This window comes from Sander lucioperca, chromosome 16 (genome assembly GCF_008315115.2).
Source record: "Sander lucioperca isolate FBNREF2018 chromosome 16, SLUC_FBN_1.2, whole genome shotgun sequence".
In the NCBI taxonomy this organism is placed as follows: Eukaryota; Metazoa; Chordata; class Actinopteri; order Perciformes; family Percidae; genus Sander; species Sander lucioperca.
Window position 1 is genome coordinate 7,835,915 of NC_050188.1, and position 21,416 is coordinate 7,857,330.

A 21,416-nucleotide genomic window follows, 5' to 3' on the forward strand; every position below is an offset into this window, starting at 1 on the left:
GGCTCCTATTGGCCTCTATAAAGGACTTCTAGGGACGGGCATTGGAAATTAGCAATAGCTATAACTGCTGGGATGCTGTACATTGGAGATTTGTTGCACAAATGTCTATGTCTTAGCATCTGTCCCTATTCAAATAAACATGAAATGAAATCTATCTGTGACCTGATGGCTGCCCTCCTCATGGTTCCTAACCCTGGTGCCGTCCCTTCCGGTGACCAGGCCTTTGCTGTACACTCCAAACTCAGAATCCTCTTTCAAATCTCATTCTAAAACTCACGTTTCTCATATGGCTTTTTTCTGAACTGATATTTGTTGCAATTATTTTATATCTTATGTTTTTGGATTGGTGATATATAAATAAAGTTAGTATTATTAGTTTTTGCTATGACACGCAGCTTCAGAGAAACATTAAAACAGGTTGGAAGAAGTGAAAGATCCAGTGTTAAATCATGTGAATGAAGTTCTCCACACATGCAGAGCCGGGCCCAGGGCTGGTTCTGTAGGGCTAACAGGTGATACTGATGGTGCTGAGGGGTAATAATGTGACGACAGTGCTTATGTTCTGTCACTGGGCAAGAACTTTAAAACTGCTCTGAAAATCACAAACAGCAATACTGGCTCAGCCTAATATAAAGTGAGATCTTTGTCGTGTCCACTCTATTCTACGCCTCACATACTGCTTTGTAGGGCAAGGATTTCCCAAATCCATTACATCATCCATTCCATATCAGTTAGGTTAGAGGATTTTCACATACACCAGTTTATCTTGGATATAAAAGAAGTTCTCAGAGAAACTGTACAAGCAAGAAGCAACCCTCAGATATTTTTTAAATGCACCAGGTTCAGGTTTAACATTAAGAAACCACATCCATGGTGAAAAGGCAGATATTAAAAGATCGATTTCTGGATTTTATTAATATCAGATCACTCAAACAAAGATTGGATTTTAACTGGAGAATGGATTATTTGAACCCAGCCCTAATGGTTTGTAATGGCACTGTTACTACACAGACTGGGCTCCACTTCATGTCTAGGGTTAGCAAGTTTAGAATGAAGAGCAGCAAATCAAACATAGAATACTAAACAATGTGCAGTATTATATACAATTAACTCTGTCAAAGGAAACCCAGAGGCAGGTAGCCTGTGTGTGTGTGTGTGTGTGTGTGTGTGTGTGTGTGTGTGTGTGTGTGTGTGTGTTTGTGTGTGAGAGAGACACACTGCATGCTGCCAGGGGCACACAGCCAGACTGCACTGATGTCATTATTGTCATTATTAGATCCAGTGCTTTTATACCTTTCAGCTCATTCATTCATGGCACAAACACTTTGCATTACTGCCGATGCACTCCAAAGTGCTTTAGCTCGGCTTCATCAGCAGCCATTAGTTTCCACTCATCTTACTACAGTATCGATACCTCCCTTTTAGAGACCTGAAGCCCTATCACGGGGTCTGGACTGTGAAGTAAAAAGGGCCAAAACATGCACAAACATCGCTATAGTCCAACGCATCAGCCCTGCACGTCTGTGTGTTAAAGGGTCATGTTTTAGCGGCTGAAAGGAGACCAGCATTTTCAATAAGGCTCATTCATAATCCATGTTGTCTTCCGACATAGTGACATCACCACAATAGAAGTATGTAACTAGTGTTTTTACATGCGTTAGCTCATTTATTACAGCCCGATAGTTTACATTACTGCTGCTGACCGTTTCCCAAAGCACAGTGAAATCATACAGCATCGTATAATCCATCATTTCTGTTTTTTATTGTTGTAAAAGTTTAGTTACCATTGGCTGCTCATGCAGTGAAAGTGCAAGCTGATGACGCATTTTGTGTAAAAATCAATACATTTTAATCAGTCAAATTTGCCAACATATTTTCCCTACCGTGAATATCTTTAGGTTTCTGGACAGAACAAGCTATTTTCAGATGTCGCCTCATAGCTTGTGTTTTTTCTTTTTTTGACATTCTGAAGATTAAACGATTGATAAATGAATTGAAAACAAATCAATTATCAGAGCAGAACAGATTTGTCAATGTGTGTCATCAATCTGCAACTATGATAATTGAGTACTGCTAGTCTTTTGTCATTCTGAAGTAAGAATGCCAAACGCTCGCTGGTTCTAGCCTCGGCTGTGTGAGGATCGGATGCTTCCGTTGGTCCTGGATAGTGACATGGACACTGTTCTGTCTGCTGACGTTGACTACTCCATTAACTGAGAAAATATTCAGCAGATTAAGTGATGACGAAACTAATTCAGTCAGTTGTGACCTTAATTGCATTTCTGCATAACAACTCTGGCAAAAGTCAAAGCAAACGTGATGTTCACTGTGAGGGATCTCAATCCTCAGAGTTTATTGAACAGCGTAGTGAAATAAATGGAAACCAACGGCTGCCTGACAAGTAGCAAAGTGTTTTAATCCCACCATTCTGCTCCATGCTTTGGAAATGCTCAGCAGTGATGCAATGTGTGGTCTGTCGTAAAAGAGCTGAAACACACAAAAAAAGACCGCTATGGCCTCCAACATTCTATTATTACAGCATGTCTCCTTTTGGTGCTTTAAAAGCACTACTTCTTTAAAAGAAATTTTAAATGTCAACTTGTAGCTTTCATTCCAAGTTATGTATGTCAGTTGGCACAATACTGAGCATGCTTTTAGCTGTTGAAAGGAGAGCAGGATTTTCAATGTGACTAATTCAGTAATCCCTGTTGCTCTGTGTTTCCAGAGCAGCAGCCCCGGCTCCAGCAGAGTGTCTGGCAGCATCAGGCCTACCTGGGCTTCAGTGATGGAGCTAAGCTAAACAAGAGTGCAGCGCTGTAATGTGTCACTGTCGTGCTGAGCCACGCTAGTGTGTGTGTGGCCCTCCAGAGTTTGGGGGCCTCGTGGTCCCCCCACCCCCCCCCTGTCCAGGACCCCTCCTGCCGTGGCCCAGGATGCAGTGAGCACTGCCGCAGCCTTCATCGTCATCGTCTCCGTCGCTTTCAGAGGACGACTCTCCAAACTGCCGCGGCTTCTCGTAGATACAGCAGCCTGCAGGGACACAACACACAGCACCGGGTCACAGCGGGTCAAAAACACAACACAACACACAGCACCGGGTCACAGCGGGTCAAAAACACAACACAACACACAGCACCGGGTCACAGCGGGTCAGAAACACAACACAACACAACACAACACACAGCACCGGGTCACAGCGGGTCAGAAACACAACACAACACAACACACAGCACCGGGTCACAGCGGGTCAGAAACACAACACTACACACAGCAGCGGGTCACAGCGGGTCAGAAACACAACACAACACACAGCACCGGGTCACAGAACATGAACATTAAGCGTTACTGCTTCATTAGATTTAGATCATTCACCTTTTTTTTTTTTTTTTTTTTTTTTTTTTTTTGACGACGTAGTTAAGGCGGCCTTAACTGCAAAGTGCTGCGGGAAACCCTGTGGAGATCCACTGGTAAGAACTAATGAGGTTTAACCATGTATCAGCTAATTTAAATAGCTCACGTTACTGTATTGTGTCAACAGTTAACTACATTTAATATTGTATGTGCCGTCTTTTGCGGGGTGCAAATGTTCCACCAAAACAAGTTCCTTCCTGAGACTTTAGCAGAGCCACCATCGCTGCGTCTGGAGCTTAGCGCCGCCCATTGGGATTGGTTTAAAGAAATGCAAACAACCCCTGACTGTTTCTGCTCCTATCCAGGAGTGTATGCTCCTGTTGCCAGAGCTTCCTCCACAGCACTGTGAGCTGCCGATGTGAGACTAGGACTGATCAGAAACACGGCGGCCTGCAACAACACACTAGACTGGGTTAACCCAGCCCGATCTGCCGGCGATTTGATTTCGCCCTGCAGCTCAGGCTGGAAACCTGTACGTTTATCTATCCTGCTTCCGTCACAAATTTGCGGGAACCAATCACAAACTGGCTTATCCACCTGGCGGGTTTAACACGATGACGATAGAGAAGCGACCAAGCGGCTTTTTGTTTACATTCAACGTGCCGGCACTCGAAGCGCAGCACTCCATGGCAGCAACCCGTTGATGCCGCTGTTGCTGCTACGTCACCCGGATCGTTGGTCTGATTGGTTGAAGGACTATCCAATTGCGTACAGAGTCATTTGAACTATGCCCGTTGATCACGCCTCTTGTGCAGTAGAAAATACAGAGCAGACTCCCCAGACTAATGTTCAATCTTAAAAGATTGAACTTGGTCTGGTGATAGCCAGACTAGCAACACACAGCACCAGGTCAGAACGGATCCAGGTGATCACATCTACAGCTGGTGCCTTCACTGACTCACTGTAAGCTCAGAGTTCTCAGTTTGAAAATCAAAACCACAACATGACACCTTGTTCAAACATTTCTGTTCAGAAAGTGTGGTAAAAATAGCTTTCCAGCTGTTTGATCTGATGAATCCAGTAGTGCAGCAGGAAGCAGACGGTTATAAATAGGGCTACACGATATGAGGAAAATATCTACTTGCGAATATTTTGACTGATATTGGGATTGCAATATGATTCACAATATTGGAGGGAACGATCATTTTTATTCTTATTCTCATTTCAAAATATTAAAATAAAAATAAAAATGTAACACCATAGTGGGATTTTTGTGAGGGTCTGTACCAAACAAAGATTTTTTCTTTAGACTGTAGGAAAGGGGTTGTAGGCCGGGCCGGGTCTCTGCAGCACCACAATACTTCAATCAGATTGGTTTGACACAGATTTAGCCTTTAACAAATATTGTACATTGTACATTTGGAGAATAAAATGATTCTAATGTCTTAGCTACTTTATGCATGACACATATTGGTATTGTCAGAATGAATTAAGTAACTCATCATTTGGCATGTCAATAGTGCTATACATGTCTTGGGGCAGTTTTTATGATTTTATGCTGTTTTTAATGTATATATTGAAGGTGCAAAATTAAGGAACGCACGTGTTTGCAGAGTTCAAAATTAGCACTATCTACCAGCCAAATGCTGGTGAAATTGAAAAGTGACTGGTAGATTTGCTTCACTCACCAGCCAAAAAAACAATGGTAATCTATTGAGTGGCTGGTAAGATTTGAACATTCACTAGCCATTTGACTGGTGGACGAAAAAGTTCATTTTGGACCCTATTTGTTCTGTTTTACTTATTTCTTTTTTTTTTTTTTTAAAGATTATTTTTTGGGCATTTTAGGTCTTTAATTCCACAGGACAGATGAAGACATGAAAGGGGAGAGAGAAGGGGGATGACATGCAGCAAAGGGCCGCAGGTCGGAGTCGAACCCGTGGCCGCTGCGTCAAGGAGTAAACCTCTATATATGTGCGCCTACTCTACCAACTGAGCTAACCCGGCCACTGTTTTACTTATTTCTATTTGAGAGCAAACCCTTCTGAGCTTTTGAACCTCAGTTCCCATCATTCTTTGGGTGATGCAAACCGGACTATAATATTGCCGTGGAGTCAGTGAGTTATCTGTGGGCTCCAGCTGAGCCCTGTGTTGGAGAAATAGTTCTATATAGTGTGATTGGTTCATTTGTGGGTTGTAGCAGCTGCCATATTAGGAGAATTAGCTTGACACTGAATTTGGATCTAGCCTCCAAAGCTCTAAAACTGTTGCTGGGTGTGGCTCACAGTGACATATAGGACCACTGTTTAGGATGGACAACCTAGGATTGTTAACTTTGGTCTGACACAGGCAGCACAAAGTCACACAGCGTATAGGGGCCTTGATATGGAACATGGACTCACATTTTGAAGACCTTCTTCCTAGGTGCTCGTTATCGACCGTGTCACTGGACCACTCCACCTTCTTCTCCGTCTTCCTCTTCCTCAGCTTGATGGTCAGGCTGCGTCCCTCCTGTAACATGAGACAGTTCTGTGAGATACTGGCCATCCAATGGGAACTAGGCGCAGACAGTGTTTAACGCTGTCATCACACAGCACAAAGCCCCTGCAGTCTACATAGGGCCGCTGGGCAATATAGCCATATTATATCAACAGCAGGATATGAGACTAGAAATTGTCTTAGGTTTTGGATATCGTGATGTGACACAAGTGCTGCCTTTACCTGGTTTTAAAGGCTGCATTACAGTAAAGTGATGTCATTTTCTGAACCAGACTTACTAGCGGTTCTATTATTTGCGTTTGCCCACTAAGTCGTTATATCCACAACTGGTTCCACTTATTATTTATTCATCATTCTCTATTTCAGAGCTGTTCATACTGCTCATATTGTAATATAGTACTTATATAATAACATAACACTTATTCATTCCAGCATCCTTTGCACTATGCTCCATAATTAAAATAATAATTTATCATAAAAATAATTTACTCCTGCACACTTTATTGCACTACTGCCTCAACCTGTCTATATTGTTTCTGTTTATAGTGTGTATATATTGTTTGTTTTTGTTGTTTGTTTTGTATGAGTAAGCACATTGTGAGCAATGTATAATCCAAAGCAAAATTCCTCGTATGTGTCCTCATACCTGGCAAATAAAGCTGATTCTGATTACAATTATTAAATAACTGTCCAATAAATAACTGTCGCAATTTTTATACATAATCGCCGTTTCTTTGTTTAAACGCAATTAATTGCCCACATTAGCTAAGGTCCGAAGGAGTATGAAGATTGATTGTAGTTGTCAGTTTTATGTTCATTTAAGCAAAAGAATACACTGTTTTATGATAATAAAATGGCATGTTTACTTCATAGGCAGCGTTCATGTGTTATCACATTATCTGGGTCACATGACAGCGATATAACCAAAAGATGTATTCAGGGATTCATTCAAAATTTTAATTTATTTGCAAAAGTAATACATGATAGATAGATTGTTTTATTATTATTTGACTGAAACAGACAATTATATCGTTAATCGCAATTATTTCTCAGACAATTAATCGAGCATCGATACCTTCATCTTCTTGTCAATAATTGCTCCATTAAGTTGTATTGACAAGAAGATGAAGGTATTGATGCTCAGTCAGTGAGATTGAAAAGATGCGTGGCAAACTACTGCATGGCCCAAAGTATGTGGACACCTGAACATCCCAGCCACATGTAATAGTTGAATATGTGATTCCCTGTCCAACAGGGGCGTTTCTAGGACTTTACGAGGTTGGGGGCTTAGCAGGGACCCATTTAAATAAACTGAAAGTAATGCAAAACGATGATTGCCCAGCTTGTTAATAGCCTGTGTATGTTCATTTTAGCTGCCCAGTTTGTAGATGTAAGTTAGATGGCACCAACATTTGGCCTAATCATAACTGGCCTGGCAACCCAAATGCCAAGGTTTTGTTTCCAGACTTGTTTGGTGACTTATAACGTTAGGGGTCTGGGGGGTCCTCTGGGGGGTGTTTTTACTGTAATCATTGCCTTTTTGAGTGCATTTGTCTGGATATGATTTGACTTGACATTCTTATTGCTGTTTTTCATATCAGTACCGACAAGAAGACCTGAGTTCAATACCAGGTGTGGTGTGTGCCTATAGGTCCAGAGTGGTAGTTACCTGAACCTGCTCCAGAAAACCGCAGCCAGAGGGGCTAACGTCACTGTCAATGCATGACGTTACATGACAGCATTTCGCACATAACCAAGATATGTGGTTGCTGTAATATCAAAAGTACTTATATTGCCATTTTAGAGGAGATTAACGCAATTAACGTAACCCATCAGGCCTCGTCGTGAAGCTTCATAAGGCTGGGCTGAGAGCCGGGGTAAGCTATGGTTTCAGGCTGACTTGTGAACGCGGTACACAGGCAGAGCGAGCTCAATCATGCTGGAAACCACCGAGCGGATTCTGCAGTAACAGTTGTTAGCAAACCGTGTTCACGGCCAGCCTGCTTACCTGCTGGGGCGGTGGCGGTGTGCTAGTCTGAACAGTCTCCGTTATCGTCTCACTTGAAGTCCCGGGAACCTCCGCCATCCCTGGAGCTGTTTTGCTAACGCGACCGTTAGCTAGCTTTAAGATATAAAGAACCGGAGTCCACCTGACGGTTGAGAGACAGTGTCTGTAATATAACGATAGGATCGCTACAGTGGCAACCCTGGTTCTTTAAATCACACCCTGTATTCAGACTGAAGGTTGTTGACCTGAAAATTTCGAGGCGTTGAACACTACGGGGAGATGTGGCTAACACAAAGTCAAGTTTCAAAGTTGGTCACACTCAAAACGGAAGTGTAGCTAACGTTTTTATGTCAGAAAGATTTTTTCAGCCAACGTCATGTAAATCATGTCACACAAACAAAAATACCGCCAAACCATTGTTTTGTGTTGTTTCAAAACATTATGTATGCAGCGAAACAGCATTTAGGATATTCATATTGCATTTTTGGTTATATTATTTCCATATGTTGTTTTATTTTTAAAAATAGGCAGGATGCTTCGTTTCTTTTTTGCTTTGCGTGACAGCTTTAGTGTTGTGGGGAAGATATTTCCAGACGGACGGTGGTTATTTCCGCTTGTCCATGAAGTTGTAACAGTCCGTCAACAAACAGCATCCACATGCCGAGAATAAAACAAGGACAAATATGATAACAGAGTAACATGAAATGACAATTATTCTGAGATATTACAATGATGTAACGTTAATGTTTATATACAATGACAAACATTATAGAATGTACTTTCTCGCTCGGACGTACAATGACGAAGTGTCTAAGTTAAAAGGTCGTGGCTGGCATTCTGAGCACTGCATTGAAAGCACAGTAAGTAAAGCGGTTGAACTGTCATCGCAGATACACTTATTTCACGTTTAGCTTATTTATTAGGAAGCTTCTCTGAATCAACAGCCGACTTTTACGTGACGTGTGTGTGTGTGTGTGTGCGCGCGCGCGCGCGCGCTTGTTTTACTATATTCGTGGGGTCCACAAACCGGGGAATACAGTATACTTGTGGGGTCTGCACAGCCTTGTGGGGCCCAAAATGCTGGACCCCACAAGGTTAAAGGGCTGTTTGAGGGTTAAGACTTGGTTTTAGGATTAGGGTTAGAATTAGGTTATGGTTAGGGTGAGGGTAAGGGGCTACGGGAATGCATTATGTCAATGACGGGTCCCCACAAAGAGAGTGAAACAAACGTGTGTGTGTGTGTGTGTGTGTGTGTGTGTGTGTGTGTGTGTGTGTGTGTGTGTGTGTGTGTGTGTGTGTGTGTGTATATGTGTGTGTGTGCGCGCGTGTGAACGTTAGGGATGTGGAGGGCAGGTCGTGTCCTGAGTTGGAGGCTGCCAGGAGAAGGAGCAGCTAGACTTTGTTTCGGCATCCCGCCCAAACCTTCCTCCTCTTCCCAGTCCAACTCCTCTCCCCGGCCCAAAGCAGAGAAACTGAGGCGTAGACGAGAGCGGGAGGAGGCCATACTTTCAAGTCAACATAGTGTAAGTAGGAAGGAAGCATCAGGTAAAGAAGGCAATCGCTGTAACCCCGGAGTTCATGATCAGTTGACTCAGCCCTAGTCTATATCGACCACGTTTCATTTCCGGGATTGCTCCGGTGCCGCCGGAAATTCCGCCGCATGTCCCCGATTTCGGCTGGATTTCTGTCTGTTGGGGTTCTAAACTCTGGTCGATTTATGACGACTGTGGTTAACTGATCTGTCCAATCTGAGTTTTCTGTTGCATGACTAAAACAATTTTTTAGCGTACCACCAAAACAACTTCCTTCCCGAGGCTATTTGTGCTAATCACCTGGAGGTGATTAGCACCGCCCAAGATGATTGTGATTAGGGCTGCACGATATGAGGAAAATATCTAATTGCGATTATTTTGACTGATATTGCGATTGCGATATGATTCATGATATTGGAGGGAATGATCATTTTTGTATCGTTATTATCATTTTCATTGAAAAAAAAAAGTGTGATTTTTTTTTTTGCGAGGATCTGTACCAAACAAAGATTTTTTCTTTAGTCTGTAGGATACAATTTGTAGGCCGGGACGTGTCTGCAGCACCACAATACTTTATTTTAGAATGGTTTGACACATATTTTGCCTTTAACAAATATTGCGCCCCTCTGCAATTTGGATATTGCACTAGTTCCGAATGCTGTGTGGACTAGCCAGACCCTCCTCCGCAGCACTTTGGAGGAAGGTCTGGCTATGCGAGACTGACCAAGCCCTAGCTGAACTCTGATATTTGTGTTTCCAGACTGCTGAAGATAAAGCTGTGAAATGGAGCGAGAAGCAGAAGATCGTGTACACTACTCCAACCCCTGCTGGGACAAAGAAAGGTGATTGACCCCTTCCCTCCTCCCCATCACTGGTGTTGGACTTTTCCAGCACCAGCTTGTCTACCTGCTGTGTCTCTCTGCAGAGTTTAAAATGCTCTTTCTTCTTTGCAGACACCAGTTCGCTGTTCCCTTCCTCGTATAGTCCAGAGTATGTGGAGTCCAGCTGGTATCAGTGGTGGGAGAAAGAGGGATTCTTCCGTCCAGAGCAACATGTGAGGCTTTTAGAACAAAACAACACCTCACACTATAACAACTTCCTTAATAATGCTGTTTTTAGGATCCTCATCAGCTCCTGCACAGAAACTAAGCATACACAATATAATTTGATAACACAACTTATAGGATAATAACAAAATACACACATAGGACAAAGACAGACACATAGACAGGACAGCTCCACCAGTGAAGTCATAGGCCATTCCATACATTCATGTTTAACACTTTTACACCATCATGCTATCGTCGCATAACATCTGTTTGAGCCTCTCAGGACACGTCTCACAATTGAACACACATTCATATTTTGTTAAACCTCAACCAATGTAGTCTCTGTGTCTACTTAACTTCTCTAATCAATAGAATTTTAAATCTAATTTTACTGCTTTCTTGTGTTATTTGTTCAGGTAGCACATTCCATTCTTGCATTGCTCTATACATGACCATTGGTTTAATAGTATTTGTCTTTGCTTTTAGTAAAGTAAAGTTACCTCTTGTGGCATGTCTAGTTGCATAGTCATGTCTGTCTAAACTAAAAGATAAATTATTATACAAAATAGCTGGTTTCTTTGTTACAAGAATATTCTTAAAACATGCACATACTGAATAGGTTAGTCTATTTTTTCACAGATGACCAACCTAAACATTTGTGCATTGCAACATTTGTTCTATATCCACATCTGAGCACTATACGTAAAAAAACTAAACTAATGGCCCTCAGATATGACCTTATTCAAAAATAACTTTCACTTTAGTTAAACCTATGTAATAAAAACTAAACAAACCAATTGTGTTTAAGTAACAGCATATTTAATGTCTAACTGAAATACAGTCAGAATGCTGTTGGTTCTTTACATAGACAGAGCAACTGTTTGCATATAACAATCTAAGGGTTTGCTACTGTATTTGCATGAAACAGTAGAGTCACTGTTCTATTATTGGCTGGTTGTGTGACGCTGACACAACACAAAAAGAACCACACTTTTAACAACCCCGACCTTTTAGCAACAGGTAGCAATACTAGGAACGTTATTAATAAAATAGGTCAAGTGCATTTTATTGAAATATTATTCAAGAACATTTTTCTCACATTTTCTTTTCTGAAAATGAAATTAAGTTAAACTTTGCCGAAATTGCACTCTTGTTTCCTCGTTGTTCTCAAAGTATCAGATTCAATTTAATTCAATTCAATTTTATTTATAGTATCAAATCATAACAAGAGTTATCTCAAGACACTTTACAGATAGAGTAGATCTAGACCACACTCAAGCATTTAGTGCGACAGTGGCGAGGAAAAACTCCCTTTTAGGCAGAAACCTTGAGTGGTGAGGAAAACTTCCTTTTAGGGAGAAACCTCGGACAGACCCAGGTCTGACAATGCTGGTTGGGAGTGTGATGGTCAGTGGCAATTATAGTCATAATAAAGATAATGGAACTATGACTAGAAATAGTAGATGTAGTAGTTCATAGTTGCAGGGCGTTACAGGGTGTAGCAGGGCACTGCAGGGCATAGCAGGACGTAGCAGGGCACTGCAGTGCGAAAAGGGGTGCCGTGTCTGCAGGTAGACGCCCTCCCCCGCCGGTCTTCACAGATACACTTTTCACAGCAAACATTTGACATGTCATAGCAGCAAAAGCACAGGTGGAATTTATTTACAAAGACCCAACAATTGCCCAGGAACAAGCATTTGGTGCAACAGTGGTGAAGAAAAACCTCCTTTTATGCAGAAACCTCAGACAGACCCAGGCTCTTTTTGGGAGGCATCTTTCGCTGCTGGTTTGGACATAGACACTGATACAAATATACAGATATAGAGCAATATGATTCATAATTATAGCAGTTGGAATGATGAACAGTGGCAGTTATAGTAACAATAAAGATAGTGGAACTATGACTAGAAATAATAGTTGTAGCAGTTCAGGGCGTAGCGGGGCATAGCAGGGCGTAGTGGGTCGTTGCAACCAGGCATGACCGTGCATTTGCTGTCATGGCACCTCAACTGTGGATTGAATTAGTGTTCACCATCTGCACAGCTACTTCTGGATTTGCTTTTGTTTATTTTTTTTAAAGATAATTTTTTGGGCATTTTCAGCCTTTTTTTTTGACAGGACAGCTGAAGAAATGAAAGGGGAGATAGAGGGGGAATGCCATGCAGCAAAGGGCCGCAGGTTGGAATTGAATCCGGGCCCGCTGCATCGAGGAGTCAACCTCTATATATGGGCGCCCGCTCTACCAACTGAGCTATCCAGGCACCCTGGATTTTCTTTTAAAAATAGCAAAAAACACACGTCTTAAAACATACATTTAACTGACTATATATAGTTTCATATCTCATGGAAAGAGTTGTATTATTCTTTTAGTTTATTTATTATTTTATAAATAAAGCTACTGGGATAGTACTCCAATTTAGATAGAATTTCTCGCCACACAACGGACGTTTCCGGCTTTATTTATGATTATTCACTTTTAGGATCCAGCACCCAGCCTCAAAGCTTTCTAAGTATCTATGTGAGTGGAGCGCGTCCAATCCTTTGATTGTCTATTTTATGTCATTTTATGTCAGTCTCTGCTTTGTTAAAGCCCTTTGCAACCAAGTTATGAGAAGTTATTATTACTTAATGATTAAGAAATATTACCAAACGTTTTTAAAAGTCCTTTTGACATGAGTTTGGACTCTAAGAAGGGATGACTCGTTTGGACTTTGAGGACAAAAAGAACACTGTGCTGCACACATGGCAGCTCCGCCTCTTTCTCCTCTGCTTTCAGACTTTAAATGTCATGTTGTCCTGTCTATCAGGAGAGATTATCTCACTCTGTGGACCAGACCTTCTCCCTGTGTATCCCTCCACCCAACGTGACGGGCACTCTGCACCTGGGCCACGCTCTCACTGTGGCTGTGGAAGACGTGCTGGTACGGAGGTAACTGCCAACAACATACGCAGTCAGATTGTTTAAGAAGGCTTATGTGTTGTCAGAGCAGTAAAACGTGGCTTTGTATCCATCAGGAGAAGGATGCAGGGCTACCGAGTGCTGTGGCTGCCTGGATGCGACCATGCAGGGATTGCAACACAGGTACGGTACAGGACAAAAATGTCGGTAAACAACAAAAAATACGTCAAAAGAAAGCGCAGGAAAAATGTGACAAAAACATTGGTAAGAAGTGACAAAAAAGTACATTTTGACCCAGAAAAATAAAAAGTTTGCACGGTCTACGGGAAGACAACTTAAGGGTTAATAGTTGACAACTAATCCATTCATCTTTGCAGCTCTATTTTTGGATTTAAATAATTGGCTCACATTTTTCCCATTCTCCCTTTCTCTCAATTTTTACAAGGTCATATATAGATTCAAAGAGAGGTCAGTGGCTGTAAATGTTGCTCTTGTTCATACTGGCCTGGAAGAGATGGCCAGTGAAAGGGATGGGGGACTAAATCCACAGTCCTCGTTTGTTCTGTCATTTTGTGAGATCTAGTTGATTTGACTAACTCTGAAGCTTCATATCAGGTTCAGCTGAACTTCACAATGCATTTTTGCACAGAATGAGGACTGTGGATTTACCATAGACTAAATAATGAATGGACATGTAGCATCTGTGACGTCACCAAATAGTTTGTGGACTGCCATTTTGAAGCCTTGGGCGTCGCTATCTTAGTTTTATTTAAACCCGATGTGACGATGTTTGAGAGAGGGTGGAGCTGGGGAGGATGATGCATCCCAGCCAGTGTTGTTTATAGTTTCATGGCGCTGCGCTAAGCTAAATGCTAAACAGGGAAAGTCGCTGATTTTGAGGAGCATCTCGCTGCAGTCTGCGGGAAGGCGCAGACTGCAGCGAGATACTCTTGCTGATTTTTAACCCTTCTGAAGCGAGTCATCCAACGGAGATTTACCGGCGGGTAAACACAAACCTCCGGATACTGGAGACATTCATGTACGCCTGCACAGAAAATCGGCTTTTTGCTGTATTGAAGAAGACTTGAAACTAGAGATTGAGACCATAAACTCATTATGAAATTGTTTACTGAGATAATACATTTAAGAGAGAAGTAGGCTCATTTTCTCACAGACTTCTATAGAAACAGACTTCTTTTTGGCGCCAGAGGAGTCGCCCCCTGCTGGAAGTTAGAGAGAATGCAGCTTTAAGGACCTTCAGCATTGGCTTCACTTTTCAGGCTCGGAAGCTCAGTCCATTATTTTTGCTGTCTATGTCACTTACTGTACATTGGAACTCCAGAAATCCATTGTTTTTACATACCAAGTAGTGCTCCTCATAGCGATTAAACTGAACTTGATTTGTACTTGATGTGCAGTGCCCCTTTATGACAAAAAACAGTCATCTCTGAAAGCCATGTATAAGAAAAGTTCTGTCACAGAATGAAATTTTAAACAAGAAGTATAGTAGTCGTTTGATTATTAGGTGGTAAATTAGTTTCATTTTCGTCTGGAATTAAATGTTCTTTAAATTCTGTGTGTGTGTGTGTGTGTGTGTGTGTGTGTGTCAGACGGTGGTGGAGCGGAGGCTGCTGAAAGAAGGAGGGAAGCACAGACAGGACTTCACCAGGCAGGAGTTTCTACGTGAGGTGTGGAAATGGAAGAATGAGTGAGTATTCACATTCACACCATGACACCCCTCCCCCCCCCATGTTTGCCTCACTGAGCTGGGTGCCTGTGTCCCGGTGTGTCCCAGGAAAGGGGAGGAGATCTACCAGCAGCTGAGGGCGCTGGGAGCCTCTCTGGACTGGAGCCGAGCCTGTTTCACCATGGATCCAGTGAGATTACACTCATACATATTATACCACCTGGAAATGTGTAGGACTGTAATGTGATTGTTGCAAATGACCCTTCTGTAATAACAGATTAACTGTAGGGGGGAAACATATTTCAGGAGCTCTCAGTCAAGTTGTGTTCATAAGAACGATAAAACCTCTGATTCATCATCAGTCATGTGTTATTTAAACCAACTAAATGGAATCATGGATTAATAGTTCATGTCATTTGGTACACTTCACCTGACAGAGTCACAGAGTATAAGTATATACTAAGTAGGGGTGGGAAAAAAATTGAAAATGGTATGTATCGTGATTTTTTTGCGATGCTCTTTAAAAATTATTTTCCTTAGAATCTATGTAGTTTTATTTATTTTTTTAAACCAGTGATTCACCTAAATATTTTTTGTTTATACGGTACTGCTGGCGCCGACCACATCATATCCGTTTTCTGACCAAAAGCAGAAAAAGCTGAAAATATTTATATAGTTAAGTACTTCTTTCCAAAGTAAATAAATGTTTTTACAAATGTCTCATGATATATTGTCTCTAGAAGGGTTTTATTCAACTTTAGTTTTTGTTAAAGAAGGAAAAGAAAATCCCAATACTCAATACTATCGAATCACAATACTTCTATATAAATGATCAATCAATAAATGAAAATCGCAATACAAATCCAATCAGCAGCCATGTATCGGGAAAGAATCGAATCAGGACAAAAGAATATTGTCCCAGCTGTAATACTAAGTATATAAATGAGATCCTGTAAGAGTCCTGTATGATTATGAATGCATGTATTTATATGTGTGGATGAAGTGGAGGCCAGGAGAGGTTTTAAGATGAAGAATTGTATATTGGCCATGGGATATTCTAGTACTGACAGCAGTTATTACTCTGTGCTTTCATTTAGATTGACGATGACGTGCTGCATTACATTACGTTTTGTTTTGTTTTTGAAGAATTATAATTTCCCTCTTTAATTCTGAACGCCTACTGTCTAACCATCTAAAACTGAACTTACTTTATTACTCGCTTCACTCAGTTTAGCAGTCTGCGTCTCCACTTAAAAATAGTTTTCAACATATGACAGTATGTGAATGTCAGAGTCAGACATTTTCAACAATGATTTATTCGATATATATATTATTAATACTCTATATGTTTTATTAATAACCCACTATCTGCTATTGCCAACATACATACTGCAGTGGCATGGGAATATACAGTATAATACACACTTGTTGCATGCTTCTGTATATAAGTATAACCTTGCTGAGGTGGCTTTTGGAATATGTTTAAAGAAATGTGAAAGTAGTTTGTTTGTGTGAATGCTGTCTCAGGGCTTCAGCAGGGCGGTGACGGAGGCCTTTGTGAGGCTGTGTGACTCGGGTCTGATTTATCGCTCGGAGGCGTTGGTCAACTGGAGCTGTGCTCTGGAATCTGCCATCTCTGACATCGAGGTGAAACGGCTTCACACGCAAATACAGCAAATACAACAGGTGGACTAAATAATGGATACCACCACATATGTGGGATATAAAACTTTGAAATAAGTAAGGTTCTTCCTTTGTCCAGGACCAGTGGTGGCTCCTCCTCACTCAGCAGCCAAAAGCTACTGTATGCTCTCTAGCCAATGATCAGGACCTGCTCTAATTCTGTTTTTTTGTGATTAGCAATTTACTTTTAGGTACTTAGGTACTTTCCCCATTTTCTAATATATACCTAAATCTAATCTGGCAAACAATTTGTATGACATCTTTTCAAACGCTGCCACCCTAGCCATCTCACGAGCCCACTCGTGGATTGACGGCACCCCTTCACTCTTCCATCCTCTTAAAGAAATCTGTCTGGACCCAGCTTCTTATGTGCTTATCCATCCCGTTTAGGATTGGCCCATCTCCCAGAACAAATAATGTTGGGCTGAATGGAACCTGGGTCCCTGCAATCCGACATACAGTAGGTTATCATGTATCCCTGTCCAAAATCCCTGGACCTTACAGGGCCATAGGACATGAAGTAATTGGAGGAAAAAGCTTCAACCCAAAATGTGTGTTGCCGAATGTCTAATGCCAGAAACAACGATACCTTGAAAACATGACTGGTTTTAAAGACCAGTCATGACTGGTTTCAACCTCGGATGAGGTTGACTGTGTCCTAGCGCCCTTCATAGAACAAATCTGATATGCCGAAGCCCTTAAGATTTCTCTGATTTTGTCCACCTATTGTATGTATTTTAGACAGAATCATCATTCATTTTGTTCTATATGTTGTTGCTGTAATGACAGAAAATGTGCTATTGTAGAGAATCATATATGTGCGTCAACTTGTGGATTTGCTGTCAGGTTGACTCAAAGGAGCTGTCTGGGCAGACCATGTTGTCTGTTCCTGGTTATGAAAACAAGGTGGAGTTTGGAACCATGCTTACCTTTGCATACCCTATAGAAGGCCACGGTGAGTATTTGTGACTGTCTGCAAATATGATGCACGTTGTGCTTGTTCTGTTTTGTATTATATTATGATTTTCTTTTTCCCTTGTCCCTGTCGTTTAGATGGCGAGGTGGCAGTGTCCACCACCCGTCCTGAGACTATGCTGGGAGATGTGGCTGTAGCTGTCCACCCTGACGACCCTCGCTATCAGGCTAGTACTTTTTTTGTTTTTTTTAACATATCTTTATTGAAATTCAGTAACAAAAACACAGAAGGTTTGCACAGTTGAGGCCTACTCAACGTAATCAGTCAAAATGCCATTGTGTGTTATCTGGAAATGTACTTTGAGATCTCAGACCATGCTAAACCATAGAGGCCACTCCAAAGGGTCCATGCACCATCCTCCCCATTATAGTCCAAGAAGGGGTCCCAGATTTCGAAAAAGCGAAAAGGCATGTCTCTGAGACAGAAGCTAATAGCTTCTAATTGGAGAAGTTTGAACACACTCCGAGTCCATTGTGAAATTGTGGGAACAGAGTCCGAGATTCACAGAAGAAGAATGCATCTCCTTGCATTAAAGAGAAGCACCTGCAGCAGCTTTAGTTTGGAGGAGCCGAGACCCAGTGCTTTAGGATTTAACCCCAAAATACAGCTGACGGGAGTAAGAGCTAGTTTTCTCCTTACATATTTTGACCCAGAAGTCATTGATAAAGGGGCATTCAAATATACAGTGGAAATATTATTATTACAAAATTTTGAGAGCAATGAGTTAAACTTATTGCGTTTCACCGGTGTGATTTGGAGCCTGTGTATGACCCTAAATTGCATCTCCCTGACTTGAAACCCCATCTCACACATCGTCCAAGATAGTCTCCCCAAAATCCACTTCCCAGAGAGATCTGACATGAACCGTACAGTCACTGGTTGAAATTGACAAGGCTTTGTAAAACCTGCTAATAAGTTTCCTGGAGTCAGGCTTCTGGACAGCCTTCTCCATAACTGAGATGGAAAACCCATTAGGATACAACTTAGTATTAGAAAGACTGAAACTGCGTATTTGCAAATACCTAAAAAAGTTATTCTGCGGAAGATTGTACTTCTCTCTGAGCTGATCAAAAGACAACACAGTGCCCTCTGTCAGCAAGTCACCCACAGTCTTTATACCCCTACTAAACCACATTGAGAAGGCTTGGTCGACCAGACCAGGAGGAAATCTTTCTTATCATCCTCCAGACTTTGAAAGTATTCTGTAAAATAAACATACACCAACAGTAAACATATGTAAAAGTAATCCCTGAGCAGAATCCTCAGATTCCACACTGTGTGAACACTCTAACAGTTTTCTTCTCATGGCTCAAAGTGACGTCAATCAGTGCCAGATTTTTTACATGGTCATCTGCTCCAGGCACTACTGCAGTGTTTACATTACACTTTACACTGCTACATGCTAACGCCAGGGAAACCTGTAATCTTGGATCATTTCTCCCGCACTTTCAGATCACATCTTTCTTCCTGCTAGAACATGTCTGTTTGTGTAGTTTTTGGTTTAAAAGCTAAAGATAGAAGAAGATACATTTCCATGGTGTATATCGTTATGTCGTCCAACCCTGCAATGCACACCAGATCTGAATAGTAGAAACAAATAATTGAATACCACATGGCGGTATGTTGAACATATAGGCCTAAAATCAGATTTTGCTTGAGGCATTTTTGTTTTGTTGTAATTGTCTATGTATATGCTTGTCCTTTTTTCTTTCTTTTTTTTTTTCCAGAGAAGTGTAGTGAAACTCCCCCCTATGTTCTAGCTGATCCTACTGCTAATATACAAAAATGTAAAAAAAAAATAAATAAATAAATAAATAAAAATACTTTGGGCCTGGGAAGAAAACTGATATCGATATGAGGATAACTATGGACACAGATGGGAAATCCTTGTGGTTTTCTTTTCTGTCATTATTTTTTTTTTCTTTCTCTTTCTTATCCTTTGTACTGTAAATCATATAACAAAAGAGAAAATATGTAAAAAAAAAAAAATTTAAAATTTAAAGAATACCACATGGCATTTGTTAAGAGAGCAGTGCTCATATCTTTTCACTCTGTCCCCTTTGTTTCAGGCTGTTCATGGGAAGCAGTGCAGACACCCCTTCACCGACAGACTCCTGCCCATCATCGCTGACTCCATGGTGGACATGGAGCTAGGAACTGGTGAACATCCAAAGCCTTTCAGCTTGCTTATTGCAGAGATAATGTGTTGCCTTCATGTTGTCCCCTGTGGACACACTATTGTGTGAGCTGCTGGTGTTGATCCGGGCCCTGGCTGTGTGTTCTGTAGGTGCAGTGAAGGTGACCCCCGCTCATGACCACACTGACTTCCTGCTGTCACAGAGACACTCACTGCCACGCCTTACTGTGATTGGTGGAGACGGGACCATGACGCCCTCCTGTGGACAGTGGCTGCAGGTGCATGAACACCTCTGTTATTATCTGGAAACTGTATTACTATGTGAGGTGTTGTAGAGATAAGATCCATCTGGATATGTCAGCTGCCTCAGGTTGCAGTCGACAACATCCAGGGCCTTGTAAAACCCTATTGGGCCTATGCTCAGTGATAGAGGAAGCAGGTTTGATGTATCTTCATCCCGGCTGGTATCGTTGTGTGAGTCTTTGTATCCTTTTAAGGGAGTGAAGCGTTTTGATGCCAGACAGCTCGTTGTGGATGCTCTGGTTGAGAAGAAGCTGTTCAGAGGAAAGAAGGACCACGCCATGACTTTACCCGTCTGCAGGTAGAGGAACACACGCACGCATGCATGCACGCACACACGCATCGCCACCACTAGACTTATTCCGACTTTCTGTGTGTGCATATATGCCTCCGCTGTTAATACAACGTTTTTTAAAAGCTGTTTTTCATCTTATAGCACAAAAAGCTTCTTCACAAAAGACAGCACAGGGTTATAAAAAGTTAGACGGAAGGACTTCGATACACACAAAAGTGTGATTGCTATTAACTGTTCACAACACGGCCCATCCAGTCTGTAAGTCTTCAGCCTTTTGTCCTATAGGCGCATATGTAATAGTTGATACACACCTTTTCTCTCATGCATGTATGAGACAGCCGACTGGAAAATACACTATGACTGTACTGCATCCTGTCCATTTAATGGGCTGCATGGCAATCCTCAGCTGTTCCGATGGAGCACACCTTCATGCACCCTGAACCTGATCAGACATTTTTTGTCCCCCTCCCCTAAACAAGTACAAAATGTTTTTAGGGCAAAAGTCCTCTATTCCCTTAGTTCTTCCATTCTTTTATAGCAGAGGTTAAGAACCACACATGTCTGTCTGCTTAGGGTATATTTCAAACTTAAGGTCCTGACACACTAAGCTGACCGTCGGCCTAGTTTGTGCGGTGTATCCCGCACCGTCGCCAAGCGTCTGCCTTTTTTCGGCTGATTCCACCAAAGACGCCAGCTGGAAAAAGGCAGCTGAAGGCCGACGCTTGGCGACGGTGCGGGACACACCGCACAAACTAGGACTGACGTCTTGAATGTGGCTTTGTACACAAACTTTGTATGTACAGGTGGAGTTACATCTCCAGCAGTCTCACAATAAGCGTCCTCTGCTTTCCTTCATCTTCCTGAAACAAGTGTGTTGTGGTGTCCCTCTTCCCTCCCCTCTTGCTGTCCCAGCCGCTCAGGAGACATCATTGAGCCCCTTCTGAAGAAGCAGTGGTTCCTTCGCTGTGATGAAATGGCTAAAAAAGCTATACAGGTCAGT

The 21,416-nt window shown here is 41.9% G+C and overlaps 2 protein-coding genes across 5 annotated transcripts in view; one reads left to right on the top strand and one right to left on the bottom strand.

Moving 5' to 3' along the window:
- Nucleotides 1–1,032: 1,032 nt before the first annotated feature.
- On the bottom strand, nt 1,033–8,194 carry ppp1r11 (protein phosphatase 1, regulatory (inhibitor) subunit 11). Its single transcript, XM_031279175.2, has 3 exons — nt 7,859–8,194; nt 5,754–5,862; nt 1,033–3,030 (listed from the first exon to the last, which is right to left on the bottom strand). Exons 1-3 carry the CDS (start codon nt 7,934–7,936, stop codon nt 2,846–2,848), a joined length of 372 nt encoding a protein of 123 aa, XP_031135035.1. The 5' UTR covers nt 7,937–8,194; the 3' UTR covers nt 1,033–2,845.
- The window catches only part of vars2 (valyl-tRNA synthetase 2, mitochondrial), a 56,589-nt gene continuing 42,758 nt past the window's right edge, over nt 7,586–21,416 (top strand). For 2 of the 4 annotated variants that reach the window (XR_004895407.1, XM_031279170.2), the window contains exons 1-15: nt 8,435–8,718; nt 9,197–9,381; nt 10,151–10,232; nt 10,344–10,444; nt 13,247–13,368; nt 13,455–13,521; nt 14,949–15,046; nt 15,134–15,215; nt 16,553–16,672; nt 17,555–17,663; nt 17,762–17,850; nt 19,754–19,844; nt 19,972–20,099; nt 20,319–20,422; nt 21,329–21,410. Coding sequence is in view for 3 of the 4 variants with exons in the window: in XM_031279170.2 (XP_031135030.1) it covers nt 9,199–9,381; nt 10,151–10,232; nt 10,344–10,444; nt 13,247–13,368; nt 13,455–13,521; nt 14,949–15,046; nt 15,134–15,215; nt 16,553–16,672; nt 17,555–17,663; nt 17,762–17,850; nt 19,754–19,844; nt 19,972–20,099; nt 20,319–20,422; nt 21,329–21,410 (1,458 nt within the window). In the remaining variant the exon portion in view is untranslated. Of the gene's footprint in view, nt 7,728–8,433; nt 8,719–9,196; nt 9,382–10,150; nt 10,233–10,343; nt 10,445–13,246; nt 13,369–13,454; nt 13,522–14,948; nt 15,047–15,133; nt 15,216–16,552; nt 16,673–17,554; nt 17,664–17,761; nt 17,851–19,753; nt 19,845–19,971; nt 20,100–20,318; nt 20,423–21,328; nt 21,411–21,416 lie in introns of those variants that run through there. The other 2 variants (XM_035993232.1, XM_035993233.1) reach the window with 2 other exon arrangements.